The sequence below is a fragment of the Alosa alosa genome, chromosome 2 (genome assembly GCF_017589495.1).
Source record: "Alosa alosa isolate M-15738 ecotype Scorff River chromosome 2, AALO_Geno_1.1, whole genome shotgun sequence".
Taxonomy (NCBI): Eukaryota; Metazoa; Chordata; class Actinopteri; order Clupeiformes; family Clupeidae; genus Alosa; species Alosa alosa.
The window spans coordinates 19,881,429-19,900,076 of record NC_063190.1 but is presented as its reverse complement, the minus strand read 5'-3'; the positions used below and the strand labels follow the sequence as shown (position 1 = coordinate 19,900,076).

The 18,648-nt window shown below is 43.2% G+C and overlaps 1 protein-coding gene across 7 annotated transcripts in view; it reads right to left on the bottom strand.

Annotated features, from left to right (window-relative positions):
* Positions 1-12,575, bottom strand: part of nf1b (neurofibromin 1b) — a 74,644-nt gene extending 62,069 nt beyond the window's left edge. For all 7 annotated transcript variants that reach the window (XM_048269397.1, XM_048269415.1, XM_048269426.1 and 4 more), the window contains exons 1-5: positions 12,321-12,575; positions 6,557-6,700; positions 5,859-5,942; positions 4,763-4,953; positions 223-329 (exon numbers count right to left, since the gene is read on the bottom strand). In XM_048269397.1, the coding sequence (XP_048125354.1) occupies positions 223-329; positions 4,763-4,953; positions 5,859-5,942; positions 6,557-6,700; positions 12,321-12,380 (586 nt within the window). In that variant the 5' untranslated portion in view covers positions 12,381-12,575. The remainder of the gene's footprint in view (positions 1-222; positions 330-4,762; positions 4,954-5,858; positions 5,943-6,556; positions 6,701-12,320) is intronic.
* Positions 12,576-18,648: the final 6,073 nt, after the last annotated feature.

The window sequence follows — 18,648 nt, the reverse complement described above, 5'->3', positions numbered from 1 at the left end:
TATGCAACAAGCCAAGCAATGAAAAAAGATCACAAAGTCTCCATTTAACAGCCCATAACATCTTATTATGGCCAATATGATGATCATGAACAGATGCACACATAAAACAACCGACAAAGTCTACAAATCTATGCAAAACATCAAAACAACATCACTATAATCTCATTTCATGATATCAAAAAAAGCATAAAGGCTTTGAAGTCCCACAGTGAGAGAGCAAACCTTGCAGCAGCCTCTTGAGCTTGGCACAGTCCACGTTGATGTACTGGATGAGCTCGATGTCATGGACGTCCACCGTGTCTTCAGGGCAGACAGTGAGTTCCTGTAACCTGGAGACAAACACAGAGAAAGCCCCTCCAATCAGCCTCAAAACCCACCTGACAGAGCAGAGACCACTCTCCTACAACACACATGCAGCAACACACACCTGAGGAAGAAACTCAGCCCGAAACTGCTTTTTTTTTTTTTTTTTTTGAACTTTGGGAGCTATTCCAGACTTTTTCTTTTGCTTTTCTGACAGAGACAGCCAGGGAAGCAGGTAAAAACTGCTTAAAGACCCAGCCCGCCATTCTAGTGAAAAGTTATTGACATTTGAGCCCCATAGCATATCAAATTACAGTACTCTATCTAGCTTCCATGTTTCAGCAGCACCATGCTCATTGGCTAGAATGAGCCTACTGTATGATGTTCTGTTCCAGAACTATGTATTCCAGGGCAGTTTATGAACGCCTGTATGATTGAATGTACACAGAAAACCGTGATGGAAAACAGGACTTAGCAGAGCACTTCAACTACATATGACAAAAAAGTGAAAGAAATATTATCATGGATACCTACAAACAATGGAAAACATTTTCAACATAACAACCAACTCTCTACCCCTACGTACGTCATTTTAATGTGACACTCGGACAGTAAATGAATGAACACAAAGTAAATGTATGAAGACAAAGTGAATGTATGACCAGCTATAATACAAGCTATTAGATGAGCCGACCACTAGGTCGACCCTCAGTCCACCACACTGTAGGAGGCCCCTACACCGCCTGGTGGTCATGTTAGGACATGGTCAACCTAAAACACTCACTCAGAGAGCTGCCTCTGCCCTGGTACAGTATGGTTGAATAAGCATGGAGCTTTAGACAAGAGAGTGGCGAAGTGTCCCAAAGGGGTGGGGAAAAACCCCCATCTGACACGAAACAGGACTCATGTTTTAATCAGAGGCCCGCGCCTACGCCTGACCACTTCCCATAGACAGACTGTAGGAACTGGGTTAATATAGAGGCAGACTACCTGGAAACACACACACACACCTGAGAGATGACCCAGACACACACATACACACTTTCATGCACACTTGATCACACAAAAACGCCCACACACAAACCAAAAACAGACGCACCATCCCATCCCTCCCTGGCTAATAATTCATGAAGCCAACCAAGGGGTTAATGGATGTACCAGATGTGGGCTGCATGCGCTCCTGACCAAAACTGACTGGACGGTCCAAAGGACTACTCTCTACTCACCGTCCAAGTGCTAACAGGTCAAGGCATAAACACACAGACACACCCAAACAGAATGAAACACACCAGTGTCTGCTGTGCACATCTGCCTGTGCGTCCCCCCTCCCAACAGATGCTCTATGTTCCGGGAGCCTGCTGAGAAGGGAGATTCCCTCTCTCCTAACCAAGCACAATGCACTTCTTTATGTGTGGGAGGACTGACTGCCCATCCTCTTCTCCACTCTTCCTCCTCTCAATCCATCCTTCAATCCATCCTTCATCCCCCCTCCACCTCCTCCTCCATCTTCCTTCATGCCATCTCTCTCTCTTCATGCACAGCTCTCTCTCTCTCTCTCTCTCTCTCTCTCTCTCTCTCTCTCTCTCTCTCTCCCTCTCCCTCTCCCTCGGGCTTGTGGGTGTCCCCAAATGTCTTGCTCTTTCTCCTTTCATCTCCAAGAGCTCTAAGCAGATGCTGGCCGCCAGTGCAGTGCGAGGTTACTCAGAAGGAGTTTATGTCTCCATTAGGGATGTCAAAACTTTAAAAAAATCTTAACCGGCCACTGAGCCTCATTAACCGGTTAAAGTCGGTCACCGAAAATTCTATAACTGCCATTTATGATACCCGTGTCCTGTCGCTATACGTCTTTCTCTCTGCCCGTGAAACAAGTTATCCCCCATTTTAGAATGGTTAGGCTCCCCGGCCAAACAATGTTAGTTCGTGCCCTTTGTATTATACATTTTCCCCAATCATTGTCCACTACTTGTGGAGGAATAAGGGTTTTGTTTTAGGGAGAAAAATAATTGCTTTCCCTGCACACCCACGCACAGGCACACATTACGCCAGCGTTTCTCAAACTGTGGGTCGCGACCCAGAGACATGCCAGGTGGGGCGCGAACTGACGTGAAAAACAGGAGTTTTATTTTATTTTATATTTTATTTGTAGCCTAGGCAGCACCCGATGCGCAATGGACGCACTGTGTTATTCATTAGGAAGCGCTCGTGTCAAGGCAGCTTAATTAGTCCCGACCTACATGAGATTTTGAACGTTGTTGTGAGAGTGATGAATTTCATCAAAACCCGGCCCTTAAAAGCTGGTCTATTCTCCGCGACTTTGCTAAGAGATGGTAGCTGACCAAAAGGCTGTACTGTTTCACAGCGAGGCAAGGTGGCTTTCCCGAGGTAAAGTGCTGTCGCGCATGTTTGAGCTCCGAGTCGCCTCTTCTTGGAGGAAGAGCGCATGTTTGAATCTGCAAGCACGTTCACTAATGAACATTTCTTGACGAAGCTGGCCTATCTTAGCGATATATTTGATATATCTTAGCGATACATGGGTTAAATGTCCAGTTACAAGGCAAAGACAAGCACCTACCTCACCTAGCAAATAAGATTACTGCATTCACCAAAAAAACTTGAGGTATGGGACAGGCGCCTCGATCACGACAGTATTATGCCTTTGAGATTTCTGAGCGAAATCGCTGAAACGTCTGATTCGGGAGCCACTCTTGTGATCCCATGTGTTAAACAGTAGGCCTACATCACATCCCTGCAAAGTTTATTTCAAAAATATTTCCCAACCAGCAGTGCTCAGTATGACTGGATTATGGATCCATTTAATACAGCATGTTGGTATTTCATTGAATATATTGTACAATGCTGTAAAATGGCCTATGCTTCCTAATATGTTGCTGGAAAACAGAAATATGTGTATTATGCATTTATTTATTTATTTATTTATTATTATATCTGCAGCACCAGCTGATTTTAACTCTGTTGAAGAAGATATATTTAGAACTTGTCATTATTTCAATAAATTTGACAATTTTAAGCTTGACCTACCACTTTCTTAGAGCGATGAGGGACAGGTGGGGCTCGAGAATGCCCCCTTGATCAAAGTGGGGAATGAAAGAAAAGGTTTGAGAACCACTGCTCTAAGGAGTGACTCAGAAAGTCACGCAGACAACTGTCTCACTCTCAATACACTAACTTATAGCTGTCTCACTCCCAGGGTACTAAGCTACACAATAACATAATGGGAATTTGTTGTCTAGCTCATTGGTTCCTTATACCTTATATAGCTTAGGAAAGCTAACAGCTTTCTATAAGGATCTAGTTTGTTAACTACCACAGTCACAAGTTGGGTCGCGATAGTCTGTCATTTTTAAAAAGTGGGTCCCCAGAAAAAAAGTTTGAGAAACACTGCATTACGCACAACGTCGACCTTCCATGCAACGCGGCACCGAGCTCGGGCTATAAAAAGCTCACGTTACAAAGTCACAAACAGAGAACGCTACATTTGGTGGTGTTACAGGAAAGTATACTAACCAACGCCTTCGTAAAAAAACTTACCGATTGCCAACAGCCTCTGTAGCGTGCTGCACAAAATCCTTTGCAATAAGTTCCTGTCGTGGTTGCGCTTAATAAATTCCGCCGTGGGACGGCTCATGCTCACATTTATCATTTTTAGATATTGAGTGATCATATCGCCCCATACAATACAACACCAATAACACGTGTGTGCGCAGTGTAATAACAGACGCTGGCTGGCATTCGGGAGCTTTAAAAATAGTGTGGTTTTTTTTGTTTTTTTAAACCGGCGGCAGAAAATTTTAACCGGTCAACGTTGATTCGGTCAACCACCGGTTAAACGGCTACCGGTTAACATCCCTAGTCTCCATACTGTAAGCATGAAGTGCATAATGGAGGTTTTTCATAGTAGTGCATGCAAGGCACAGATAGATTGCAGACCTTGCAAGACGGGCCCAGTTCAGACGTAGATTTGAGTTTGACCGGACGTTATTTCTTTCGTCATACCTCTCCCATTCCCTTATGGTCATATCTTCACTCTCCTACCCAAATCAAAAAGTGTGAGTGTGGATAACTCTTACTCTCTGTGTTATCGATTTCTCTGAAAGCTGCGTTCTGTTGACTGTGTGGCTCAGCCCCAAACTTAAACCCACAAACTTGTGGCGCCTCAGTTTGGGAAGCCAGCTCATGCGTCAGCGCAAATGTCTATCCACAGCTGGACTCCTCAAGTGCTGGGAGGGAGGGAGAGAGCTTTGCCCCCAGCACTTCCGCTGTGTGGTCCCTTGCCGTCTAGTGTTAGCTGAGCGTGCGTACCATGAAAGACTTATTATCACGGATACCTGCAACCAATAGAGAACATTTCCATAATAACCTACTCTCTCTACCCCTATTCATTTTAATGTGACACTGTGTGGTCCCTGCCGAGTGGTGTTAGCGGTGCGAGTGTGCGTACCGCGTGGAGATGCGGCTGAACACGGCGTTGAAGTTGTTGCAGCTGAGCGAGAAGAGCACACCGGACGCGGAGGCGCGCAGCTGGGCGGCGTACTGGTGGCCCTCGCGGTACGTGTGGATGAAGTGGCAGATCTCTGGCAGCAGCTGCTTCACCAGCATCGTTTCGTCCAGGCGCATGCTGTCCTTCGGTTGCTGCAGACCACAGGGGGGAGGGGAGAGAGAATTTTCTTAAGTTCATATTATATACATTTAACGGTGACACTTGACACTTACTGCCAGCTCATGTGAGAGCACAACACAAGTTACCCTAACATGAAGGTGATCACACGGTTTACACCACTTTCCATCATTACAAAATCATTTTAAGCGTTTTGGCCCTATTTGTATGTGTATCTAAAGGCTGGTAAGAAATGCAGGGAGACGTTTTTTGTCTCGTTCCAGTGATTGGTAGACCTATATCTGAGTGATAGAGTCCTATGTGCATTAGCATGTTCAATGTATTTCCACTCACATACCCAACAACTGATGAAACAATGCCGACACAGTCCTATCCACCACTCTCTCGCCTGTACTACTGTAACTGACTGGGAAACCGAAGTTTTCCCAAACTTGCCATCTTAAAGAGACCTCTCTTGTGGGTAGCCACCTCTCGCCATACCCATCCTTAGTGCTGCTGCTATCTCTGACTGACTCACTCGACCGTCGACCTGACAAAAAACTGTAACCTACATAGGCGGACCTCGGCTACCTATGCGCCAATGAGAGCTTCAGAGGGGTAAAGCGGGACAACAGATTAGGTGTCCCTAATGAACTCGCGCATCGAACAGTAGTTCCGCATTGCATTAATTAATTAATAAAGTTTTATTTATTTTTTTACCGTGTATTCTCCATGTAAATTCATGCACCGAACCGTGACCCCGTACCGTTTCGGTTCACCCCTTTCACATACTGTACATCAGATAATTGGCGGTCAGTGATATGATAAAGGACAGCTTGAGGTCCAAGGTTTAAATGGCATGTCATTTGTAAATTAAATTTGAACATCCACGTCTGTGTCTGTGTCTGTATCTCTATGTGTCTGTGTGTCTGTAACTCACCCCTGCGAGACACTTCTCCAGAGTGTCCAGGATGATGAGCTGAGAGAGATACAGGTTCTTCTCCGCTGCCTCCCCGAATATCCGCTGAAAAACACACGTTTGGGCCATTACACAAATGCAAGGTACACACAGACAACAAACTCCTCTCCCAGGACAATGCTGTATCATACCCCTAGAGCCTAGACAAATCACTCAAAAAAAATATATTTTTTCAACATAGATCACTGTATTGATAACAAGACTGATAAACTATGTTTATGGTTGCATTGTTGTATTATTGTACTAGTGTATTGTTGTATTATTGTACTATTGTACTGTTGTATGCTTTCAGTGGTAAAAGTTCACATTATCTTTACACAGCACACAGTTTCATTATGCAAAAGTGCAATAAAAAGGGCTGGGTCACACTAAGAGGTGTGTGTGCTTTTGTAAGGGAAACTCAGTAAGATGATTCACACTGACTAACGATTACAGGAAACTCAGACACACAGGGAGAGTTACAGTCCCAGAGGTCAAAAGTTCGATCAAATGAATCTGGGTTGGTCAGGAGATTTGGTAGAAGAATGAAGCCATGGAGCTCTCCCTTCAGGATGCTTCCTACTGACTCACAGACTTAATTCACCCAGGTTTTTTCACTAAACCACGTAACAGAGCCCCCCCACCCCCGGACATCCTGGGGGACAGAAGAGGAGCCTCACCATGTTGTTGACATTCTTCAGGATGTTAGTCAGTCCGCTGATGACCAGGGAAAACTTGTACTTGGAGATGTTGATGAGGCACTCCTTATTATGCTCCGTGCTGACTTTGGAGTGGGTGTTCTGTAGCCCGACTTTGACCGGAAGCTATACGGGGAAGGGGGGAAAGGGACAAAGCAGAGAAGATCAGAAGAGGTGGACATTACAATGGGCGCATTAATCAACAACAATCAACTGTCCATACGGGTCATGTGGATTTGTTATTTTATCATTCTGTGTGTGTTGTAGTGTATTTTGTGTGCGATGTCTTAAGCTACTGGGACCTTGAATTTCTTCTTGGGGATCAATAAAGTAAAGTCTATCTATCTATCTATCTATCTATCTATCTACAAAACAAAGTTAAAAGGAAAGTTAACATAGCATTGAGAATTTCTTATTTGTGATATGTGGTGATATATAAGGAAACCGGTTTCCACCACTACATAAATAAAGATTTGTTCTCTGGTGTTAACGCCTCTTTCCTTTGTAGCTGTTGTGTGGCCTTTGGCAAAGAACAGGGTTGTTTCTCAGGAACAAGAACAACTCTGGAGAACACAGGGCTGACTGCAGGGCTCCATACAATAAAAACACAGTTGGATGTGAATATTGGAATGACAGGGTGGAACCATAAATGCAAAAAAGAATGAAGGGCCTGACACAGGAAAACCATTGGAGGCCGCACTCACTAAAGACTGGGCCTATCCCCTACCCACACAAGTCTCTCTCTGGCCCATCTGCACCGGACTCACTGTGCACATTTCAGAGCATATGCATGCTAATGGACCCCCCACTCATGTGTGCTCCAATACACGTACGAGTGTGTGTGTTGTTGACCGTGCGTGTGTGCTGTTGACCGTGCGTGTCTGCCGCTCCAAAGCTGCTAGAATTAAATTATTTACAGGCAACAAGGATGGACCGGGCGGCTACTACTGAAATGACAGAGCTGAAGACTACCAGAAACATCTGGTTGGTTGGTTTTTATCTACCACAAATCCATAAGATTATGTACACCCCTGAATAATTTCAATGTCAGGGGAGGAAATCTGTAACTTAGCCTACTTTATACCATGATGTCTTACCCCCTGCAAGTCAGACAATCTGTGACGCTAACTAGCATGTATACTGCATATCACACACGCACACACACACTTCCAGTAACACAGACAGGCACACACACATGGACAGACAGACAGACACTCTTAAGTCTAAACAATGTAGTGGTTATGGCCAGTAGCACAATAACGAGGGCACAAAAACGTTCCTCCAGTCTAGTGCGGTTTGAGATGGCACGATTGGCCTCTAAGCTGGGCAAACAGCGTCTTTCAGTAAGAGGAGATGTGATGGACTGCCCACACACACACACACACTCTTAGTCACTCATTCATCCAACATGAAAAGGAAATTATGTAAATAAAAATCCCCTGACCAGACCTCTCCTTGCCCGTCTCTCTCTTGCTTTCTCCCTCAACCACACACACACACACACACAGTCTTGCAGGGTGACCCGCGGAGGAATTTCAGAGTGTGGCGAGAAACAAAGTGCCCCTGTGTGTTCACTGGCTTACTGTTTGTGTGTAGTGTGTGTGTGTCGCACGCACTTTGGGAAGCCCGGCAGGGAGACAGGAAGAGTCCACATCCCCTTGCCCACTGGCCCAAACACTGGAGGACACGCCAACGGCACGCGACAGGAGTCGCAGCACAGTCACACACACACACACACACACACACACACACACAGCCTCTCACTCGGCTGGCCTTGGTCTTCCAGGTCAGAGCTTCTAAGAGCAGCAGTGATGGCCATCCCAGAGGAGGAGGACAGAGCGATGCCCACCTTCTGACCACTCTTCAGAACTTACAGGGAATCCAAGCAGCGAGCGATCCAAGCGAACGACTGTTGTCTAGCATTGAATGCTATCTCTCCACATTGAATCCGTTAGCCTAAATATGCCTTTCCATTGCATCAAAATAGCAGACCATTGTAAGTGACAGAAAGAAAATAGAAACGAGGCGTCCGACAAAAGTTCTCTTAAACATAGTTGCATCGCGCTGCACAGCACTGCTTCGTGTTGCGTACAGTCAGAACATTCCAATTGAAAACAATGTAATTAAACTGACTTTATCACTAACGCTCACTCGCATCGTATGTAGTTAGGACTTGGTGTTAGAACATGAATTCTAGAAATTAGAACATTCATTCTAGAATGTAGAAACATAATTCCAGAGTTTAAAACATGGAATTTATCATTTAGAACTATAGAATTCAAATGATTCACTAAGGGACAGTTTTTAACATCAGTTTTTAAAATGTCTTGGGTGATCTGATCACAAGTGGTCAGCCGAGACTCATCGCCCGCCGTTTACGCATGTATCTAAGGTGTACTTGTTTTTACTGCCAATGTCACATTCACTAGAACTCCCATTGTCCAGGACGCATCAGAACACATTTAGCGTCTAGACTACAAATGATAGGCTGTGTGGTCAAATGCGCCTCAGACCACCGCGACAAGTGGTTTGCGTGATCGGTTCACATTGTGTCTTGGTGACTGTTTACACTTAGAACAGGCCACTTGTCATCGGATTACCCAAGCTGAATTTCAAAACCAAATTTCAAAAACCAAATGTAAACCGGGTCAAACATATGCCCACCAAAGACTGTCTCCATGGTGCTGATGCCAACCAAAAAACCCACTTGACGTGGGATTATTAATGGGAATCAACCACTCAACACAGACACAGCCTGCACACCCCTGCTTAGAGGACAACTTACATAGGGTTATAAAAGCCTAGGCCTCGAAATTCATGTTGCCAAATTTAGACAACGAAGCCAGTAATGATTTCATTGCCTTACTGACTGCCTTACAAGAGACGGTGTGTAAAATAATCCTCAGTGGTGAGGTCATCGCTGATGGTGAAAGAACAGGAGTGCAGAAAATACTGAAATGTTTGATTGCTAGTGCTGATCTGTACCAGAGAACGTCTACTGCACCGAGCACTTCTACATACACGCTTGGTGTAGGTTTAAGGAGCGGAATTGCAAACAGGCTTACAACAACACACACACACACTCTCAGAATCCTATTTAGTGATTATCCTCAGGTTTAACAAGAGTTTAACAAAAAGCGATACCTTTAATCTCCATCAGAGCTCTGTTTAATTGCCGTCAGTGGCACACTTCCATCAAGACAGACAAAAAGTGTGGACAAAAAGGTACAGCTAAGATTTAGTGCACACATACTTGACTTAACATAGAGAGTAGGAAAACGATTAGGTCAAGACTATCAACCAAAGCAACCAGTCAGTAACTAAAAGTATAGACTAAGTCAGGAAGGCCAGTGCAGCTCTTACAATGCTGCAAAGGGCGTAGCAGACGTGATCCTGAAACCTATGTCATGAGGCAGGTAGCAAGGGTGTTTAATGCTCTAGGGCTGTAAGCTTCATCAGCAATGTGTCTCCTGATGACACACATTTAATCACAGTCGTACAATAGAAAAATAGGCCTTGTGTCAATAAGAAGCAAAGGCTAAATGGTTAAGAAAGAGCTCTCTGAGAGACACTGTTGCATCGGCCCCTACACAGCAAACAGCCATGCTTGACACATGGTGACCCAGCTGAGCACCGTGATCAACTTCACGTGACTGGAATTCTGTTAAGTGCCGAGCTGATGTTCTAGAAGCTTCTACAATGACAGGCAGGGCAGTAAGTGTAGTGAATGGAGTGTGAAACAAAACTCTGACTCCACTATTCTAAGCCAGAGATCCCTATGTGTGCCATCACTTAGGCCTACATGTGGACTTTATAATATTAACAGAATGAAGTAGGGATGTATTCATCAGGGATGTAACATCAGTATTGGCCAATATCGGCCTTGTTGACCGGTATTCGCTATCTTATATTTTATGACACTTACCGATGGCAGTGGCTGATGTTTCTCTGTTATGTTGTATCACTTCTGCACTCTGTAAAATGTTGTCCTATAAAGGCCTGAAGGACCGTTATTTTTATGAATACTTTGGTTTCTACTATACTAAACAAAGTAAAAAAATAAATAATCGGTATCGACATTGGTTATCGGCCAAGTTGGCATAGGCCTACTCATGCATATACCAGCCCCCTAAATGTCTCCTCATTTGATGTGCTCACCTATAAAATATCTTACAACACACATAGGTCAACACCACAAATGCAACAAGGCCTTTCACTATTTCTACCTTCAACAAGTTTAAATCATGTTTATCTTTCCTCATGAAAACATTAACCGAGGACCAGGATCTTTATATCTATGCATCTCCTCTTACAAACTTCTTACACGCACACGCACACACACACAAAAAAAACATCAACGGTCAACCATTACAGGACAGTGTGGAGACAGACTCAAGAGCAATGAATTTGGATGTGTCTTTATGCTGGAGATAGAACACTACTTGGGCTGATTTCATGAATGGTAAAACATGGACTTTCTGTAACAGCTGCTCAGTCAGTCTTGGAAACCGTGAACATTTAACTTGTAACGTGACCGATTCTTCAGTTTCCATATTGTCCTTCCAGGAGCCCCCATTCTCTTTCCAAGTTTCCAGACTGGTTTCAACAGCTGGACCAAGTTGAACGCTTTAGTTGCTGATTATACCAAGACCAGGAGATTCTCAAATTAAGACATTTCCTATAGTTCTGTCACTATAATATGAGACCACATTAACTTTAAATGATAATATGACTAGCCTAGGCTACATGCCAATGACTATGGCCAATGGCAATATGCCAATATGTGAACTTTGTCTTCACATGCAACAGGCCTAATACAGCATATGAACGAAAATGGGCCTGTGCACAGAATTTATGAAACATTTTAACAACATCCCGAGTAAAATCTGAAGAATGTGCAATGAGTTCCACAGGCAGTTAGTTATAAGCAGGAACACAGGCAGAAGTCAGCCTTTAGAGTCTAAAGTGTAAAGGATGAACTGTTTAGATTGTTTTTTACACTGACATTATGTTATTCATGTACTCGTGAAAAGAAAATCCTGATCAATGCACCAAATTCAAATCGACATACGAGTACTAAGTAGCCTAGCTGAACTACGAATACAGAAATGAGCAGAGTAGGCTACACTAGCTGAGCACCTGAGTGCGTGAGATTTGACAGCTACCTCTTGAACGCTGCAATGTAACAGCAAAAGAAAAGCAAAACAACGAGGCATTAGCCAGATGCTGTTGAACTATTCAGTAAGGCACCTGGGCAACTGGAAAGCTGGGAAGCAGGATAGCTAGCGTTGGCACGCCAGTTAGCCAAACATCTGGAGGTGGGTTGAAGCTGTTTCAATCTAGCCGAATACCAGGATGCCTCGATGTCTTTGTATCCGAGTTCCTTTTTGACATCGTCAATGTAGCCAAGCCTGCAATTTTCGTCTGTGTCTCCCTTGCATAAACGACGAGGAGAGTCATCTGTGTGGCTCGTAATACAAACTGCATTTCGGAATACCTATAGAGCTTGTCCTTTAGGCAGAACTAATGTTAGCAGCCTGTCTTGTTTTGCCTGATGCAGTACTACTGTACAGGAGTGGTGGTGGGCAAACGAGCTATCAAATCGCAATCCGCAATCCTAGCATATCGAAACGTAAGATACCTAGACCTAGAAAACTCCACGGATATCACAAATCCAGCAACAACCTGCAAAGTGTAATATATCCCGTAAACCATAAATACATAAGGCATTTACAAATTATCTTACCTGATCGTCAAATCTATTAATTACGGCCTGAACCCATTCTACGGGTTTGTGCGCAGCCATCGCGGGCCAAGACGCTGCCGCGACAGGCTTCTTGTAATCCCCCAACGAATTATGTTTTTTTCTTTTCAATTGCGAATGATAAATCCTTGATTACTAATAAAAGCACCAAGAGGTGGGGGTGGTTTGTTATTCTCTCGTTTCTCAATCAGAAACACCACCACGCCGCCATGACAGTGCCGGAAGTTTAAATCCTCCTTTCCAGGCAGCGACACAGCAGTGAAGCTGCTGTGATAGACAAGTACTGCGCCTGCGTTGCTTCATAACTGGTGTATGCAGTGGAGGCTAGAGAATGAGTAGCCTACACGAGAAGAACGCGTGTGTGTGTTTATGTGTGATTTCATTCATGTTACTTTGACCCACGTTGGTCAAATTAACTTCATCACTCTCTTTATCTGCTTATAGGGACCTTGATCAGTTAAGGTAGTTATTTAAGTAGTTTAAGAGTAGCCTGGCACTCATGACTGTCTGTGACAGCTAGTTTCATGAGATTCATGTAATCGGACAAGACCAACAATATACTTTATTTTACTCATATTTTACTCAGGCTAGTAGACTAAAAACTAGCTAATCTAGTCACTCTCCAGTAGCCAATCTAATTAGGCCTACCCAATCATTTGGGGAAATATCCTCTTAAGGATGTGTTCGTTCACTAGATAAAATAGGCCATCTAAAAATACCTCATTAACCAGTCCGGTTATGAGTTAATTTCCTGACCGCATGCCACAAAATGAATTCAATTCAGAAGCTTACCCAATAAATGCTTGCATGAACAGAGTGATTTGTTGTTGCTTCCCAAAGAGTCCAGAACAATAAGAGTTTTATGACCACTAGGAAGCATCACATCACCTCGGAGATAAAGATGGGTTAAAAGTGTCTCACAGACTAAGGATGATGGTCATTTTCCTGTGACTGAATTCAACATGGTTTAAATTCATGGTACTTTATGGCATGAGTGATGTTTACTGAACTGGTGAGAAGCAGAAGTCACTTGCACACATACAATCACTGGTGCTCCTCACAAATGTGTCCTCACTGCTCTTCCCCACCACAATAGGCTGCCCCTCTCTCAGGACCCAGCTGTTAAACTCCTGAAATTTGCTGACAACACTATAGCCATTGGACTCATCCAAGATGGCAATGTGTGTTCATATCTGCGGGAGGTTGAACAGCTGGAGCAGGACAATGGAGATGACCTTAGGAGACATCCCGTAGCAATGGAGCGATAGTGGACCTTAGGATACATCCCGTAGCAAGACAATGGAGATGATAGTGGATGGATAGTGTAGACAACTGCCATGTTTGCATTACGAACTAACCCCATACATTTATATGGGAGATTTGTTGAGTGATGTCTCCTCATTAGAAAGTCTCTGGTCTAACATCAACTCCATTCTTAATAGTTCCAACAGAAGGGGGCGCTGTGAAGCTACTGGCTACAGCGCTCGTACCACATTCAGGTCCAAAGTGCCCATGGAGACCCAAAGACCCCGGCACCATCATGATGTTGACTACACAAACTCAGTGTTATTACACTGACATTCAGGGCCAAGTCGTTGAACTGTTATCACATTCTGGGGTGCTTTTCCCATAGCCTACAACTACAGAGGTTAGCTTTTTACTAATATGGTACATATTCTGTCTTCTACTGTCCTTACTGCTTAGTTGTGTTTTTATATTATATACTTTAATTACTCTTCTGCTGTTAAAGAATGTGTTTGTCTTGTATGTATGCTGCTGAGACCTTGAATTTCCCCTGGGGATCAATAAAGTATCTATCTATCTATCTATCTAAACGGCCACAGCAAGAGGAATGACTGATAATGACTGACTCTTCTCTTTAATTGTGTTACATGCTCCAACTGTAACTTTGCACTTTGAGCTGCATTTTGTGTATGAAAGGTACTATAGAAATAAAGCTTATTATTATTATTATTATTATTATTATATGCTTTTGGGAAACACACCCCTGATTGGACGTGCTACAAAACAGGACAGGAGGAGACAGCAGCTTTGGACACTCTTGGGGTTCCCCAGTTTTACTATACTTGGGACGGCATTTATATAGCGCCCAATACTCTTCCTTCCGTGGCTTTATAAAAGCATGCCTCACATTCACTCATTCACACACACATACATCTGCATTCTCATCTGCACGGATCACAGTTCCGCATCTTGCTCATGGACACTTTGACAGGGTCAGGAGGAGCCGGGCTTGAACCGGTTGCCCAACCACTCTACCTCCTGAGGTAAGTGATGGCTCAAGAGAGGATTATTGTGCAATAATCCTTGACATAAAGGCTGACATAAGATATATGCAAGCATGATCACATCATACTTTCCCAGATATGAGTAGCCTATATGTCTTCAAAACTATATGGCCTAGCATAATAGATGGCCCTTACAATGACGCAAATGAAATGAAATGAATGAAAGAGCATAATAGTAAAATGAAGTTGTTTTGTTTTGGTGTGCCACCCAATATTTGCAATGGCCTCAACTGGCCACCCCTGTTAACATTTTCTGGGGGCGCCACTGGCAAGCTAGCCCTACAATATCAGTCCCCACAGACCGTTGTTATAATTAGCAATATTGCGAGAGTGAAAACTAATGGCATGGTGTCCCTGTTTATACCAATTCATTGAAGCCCTTTTAAGGTGTCATGAATGTTGGACATTATTGTTTATTATTGCTATTTTCCTTAATGTAGTCTGACCAACATATTAAATAGTTCCCTGTTAAATTTAAGTATTATATTGTTTTGTATTTGTGTGTCGCTTTGGACAAAGGCGTCTGCCAAATCCCATAACCATGATTTTTCCCCCGGCATGCTCTATGTACGCGCATTAGCCTACCTACAACCCTGGGGGCTAACCCCTTTGTCTTTCAATCCTAGTGACGTCCCAGCAACCGGGTCTCTTGACAACAAGCCCAAAACCTCAAGGTTTTGTGTGCTCTTTACATCTGAGCTGCCCCATCACTCTGACTTGGCAAAGAGAAACTTCTAAATTCTAGACAGAGGAAAGCACGGGTAAAGGCAAGGGAGAGGCAGCTGGTATTGAGCAATCCCAAAAGAAGCTACTGCACAAAAAAAACAAGCCCAACGAAATGCAACCCGCAACTACTAATATTTTCAAGTCATTTAGCAAAAAACAAGCCCAAGTCACTTATAATGACTTGGCAACACTGCTGTGGTAAGTTTTATGGCAGCAAATGGAACTCACTAACAAATACGTTTTATTAACTCATCTGTTTTAGAGAGTAGGACTGAAACTTAACATAAATAGGCCTACAGGCCTACATTAACAACACCATATGCCATTTTTGTTCGTGTAGAGTTTGCAGATTTTGACATTGACTCACTGTATCAACACCAATTCTTTTTGATAAATAACTATCTTATAGTTGAATTAGCGTAAACAAGAGTTGAAATGACTATATTGTAACTCTATACTTTAACACTAAAAAAATGAACACTTTTGATTGAATCCTCTTTTTATTGTTTTCATTGTAAGGTACTTTGAATAGGTGTTGATTGTATATGTGTTGATTAATACTAAATCCATCTTGCCCTTTAACAGGACAATTCTGAAGATTTTTAAATGTATGACAATTAACCTTTTGACTTGATTTGACTAACAAGTCTTATAAAAGGCTCTGCCATGATGCTCTTAACTATTAAATAATTAAAACAGTTTGTTTCTTATTGCAGTAAATTAACAGCACAGACTGGGATGTAGTTTTAATTGTAGCTTTATTTGAAGTTAATGAAGTCAAGACATCAATCAAGCATTGTGCAGGTGAATGCTCATTATCACATTTACATTCACTTTCTTTCCTCACATCTTCTGCACTAATTCTAATGTGAAGTCCACTTATTTTCACCATTCCGACTAACTTCCAGGACACCATCATCACGCAAAAATACACGGCACCGACAATGTTCACACGGATCATAAGAGTCAGTGGCCCAACAAGGTTGGTCACTAGTTGTGTACATGACAAAGTTGCAATCTTGCTGCATAACAAGGCGGTATGCCTCTTGATTACCACCAGTTTTTGAAGACCAGATTGGCTGCCAGCCATAGATGACGAAGTTGCCATCTTCCTATACAGACAAAGAAAACATCCCTTTATGAAGGAAACACCCATCTTGCATTACATTAGCAGATTGAGGTTAACACAATGTTTGCAGTCTATACCTGAAAGATAGCCTTGTATTGTTGGTTGTTAGACATCAGGAAGTCACCCTTACGGAGCTCATCATGGGTGGTCAGAAAGTTCCTGCTCATGATGCTTACTGTTTGAAGAAACACAACTACTTCAGGGCTATTTCACAAAAGTAGAATCAATAATTCCCAAATAAGAGACTGAGTTTTAACCTAGGTGTGACTAGCTCAAATCAGGTGTAATTTGGATGAAACCTCTTTGCAAATGCATTTCAAATCAACTGAACCACAGCAATAATATAAGAGCAAACAGTAATGACGACTATGACATGCTCTATTTATGTTGGTGCCACTTTAGAAATAGATTGAATGCTTGTTAGTTGAAGATTTCAAATTGTTATGCAACTGGTGTGCCGGGGCAGGCAACAGGTCCAATTGTAATGAAAGCTCGGCTGTTTTGGTGCCAGTGTGCAGCACTTTTGTGCCAGTGTGCGGCACTTTTGCAAAGAATAAATCTAACTTATGTACAACTTCAAGGTTAAAATTCAGCAAGGACACCTAAAAAAACATTCTTAATTTGCTATTTAATAGACCAGTTGTGACTTTTGAAATTATGCACTATACTATTGTAAGCAAACAGATATATTTTTTAAGTAACTCGTGTTTAAAGAAATACATTTAGAGAAGTTAAATATTGGTCATTGCTGTGGCTAAAGCATTTCAAAAGTATTGAACATAGATGTGATTATGGATACTCACAGGTAGATTACTGCAGAGTAGAGTTCAATGGCCCTTGTAAGCTTCAGCCTCTGAATGTGGAATCCCTAGCCAATGTATGTCCTTTTATAAGTGTAGGAGGGGTTTAAAGGGAGGGCTGAGACTGATGGGGGTGTGGGGATGGTGATCTCCAGTCAACATCCTCACCCCATCATCCCACCACCCAATTAAACTCCGCAGGATCCCCTGAATACCCATCACCATCCTCACCCAAGCAGATGATGTTCCCTGCCAGAATGGAGAGACTGCTACCAGTAGCCATGCAGAGTTTTACTAGCCCAAGATCTTTAAACGTAGGGCACCTTCACCCCATCGCCCTCCCCCTCCCTGTTTAAACGCAGGGCACCTTCACCCCCTCTTAAGCAGCAGCAACCTCTTTCTCAAATTTTCTCAGCCGGCATATATGGAATATGCAGTGGAAAATACTGATGGCAGCTGCAGAGGACAATATGATGACAGTCTTGTATGATATTCAGAGGGTCCCTGCAATATAAATGGTACTGACAGTAGTTTTGAGAACATGCCAGGACCCAGTAAGCCCATGACATTCTCTATTCCTGTTTTGACAAGTAATAGAAGACAAGTGCATCAAGCTTACAGGGTTAACCAGTCAAATCTCCTACCAGTACCACAACAACCTCAGATTTCCCCCGTGGATAACATTTCCCCTAGCCTAGAAATCTAGACGCACCCTAGCGGCGGCAAATTAATTTGCTCAGCCTGTACGTCTAGTATCAAACCATAGGGATTTCTATTGGCTGACGCCGTGGACGCCATCCAATCACAGCCTATTTTGTTAGAGAGTCTTAAGGCGGGCTTAACAGGATAACGACAGTCCCAAGCGACGGTGAACAACAAGGAAGGTGGCTATGGCTAATGAAGAGCAGTTGTTTGAATCGGGCGCTTCCAACTTTGGAGGAGTTGGACTTGTGCTTTTCTTTGAAAGTTGAGCAACACAATGCACTTAAGTCATTCCTTTCGAAGAAGGATGTATTTGCCGTTTTGCCGACCGGATACGGATATGGTCGTAGCGCTGGCCTATTGCATGCCTAGGCAGTTTGAAAGACAATTCTCTGCCCGTCCCTTGGATTAAGCGAGGTGAATGGTTCGATTCCAGACTATACATTTCAATGATATAGGATGGCCCGCCAGGCTATATTTCCCCAACACTTGCAACAAAACTAGCACTCCTAAATATCAGATCTCTTTCAAACAAATCATTCTTAATTAATGATTTGATTTGCACACACAACCTTTTTTACTTTTAACTGAGACATGGTTAGATCAAGCAAACAGTGCTCCTACTCTCATCAAATCAGCTCCCC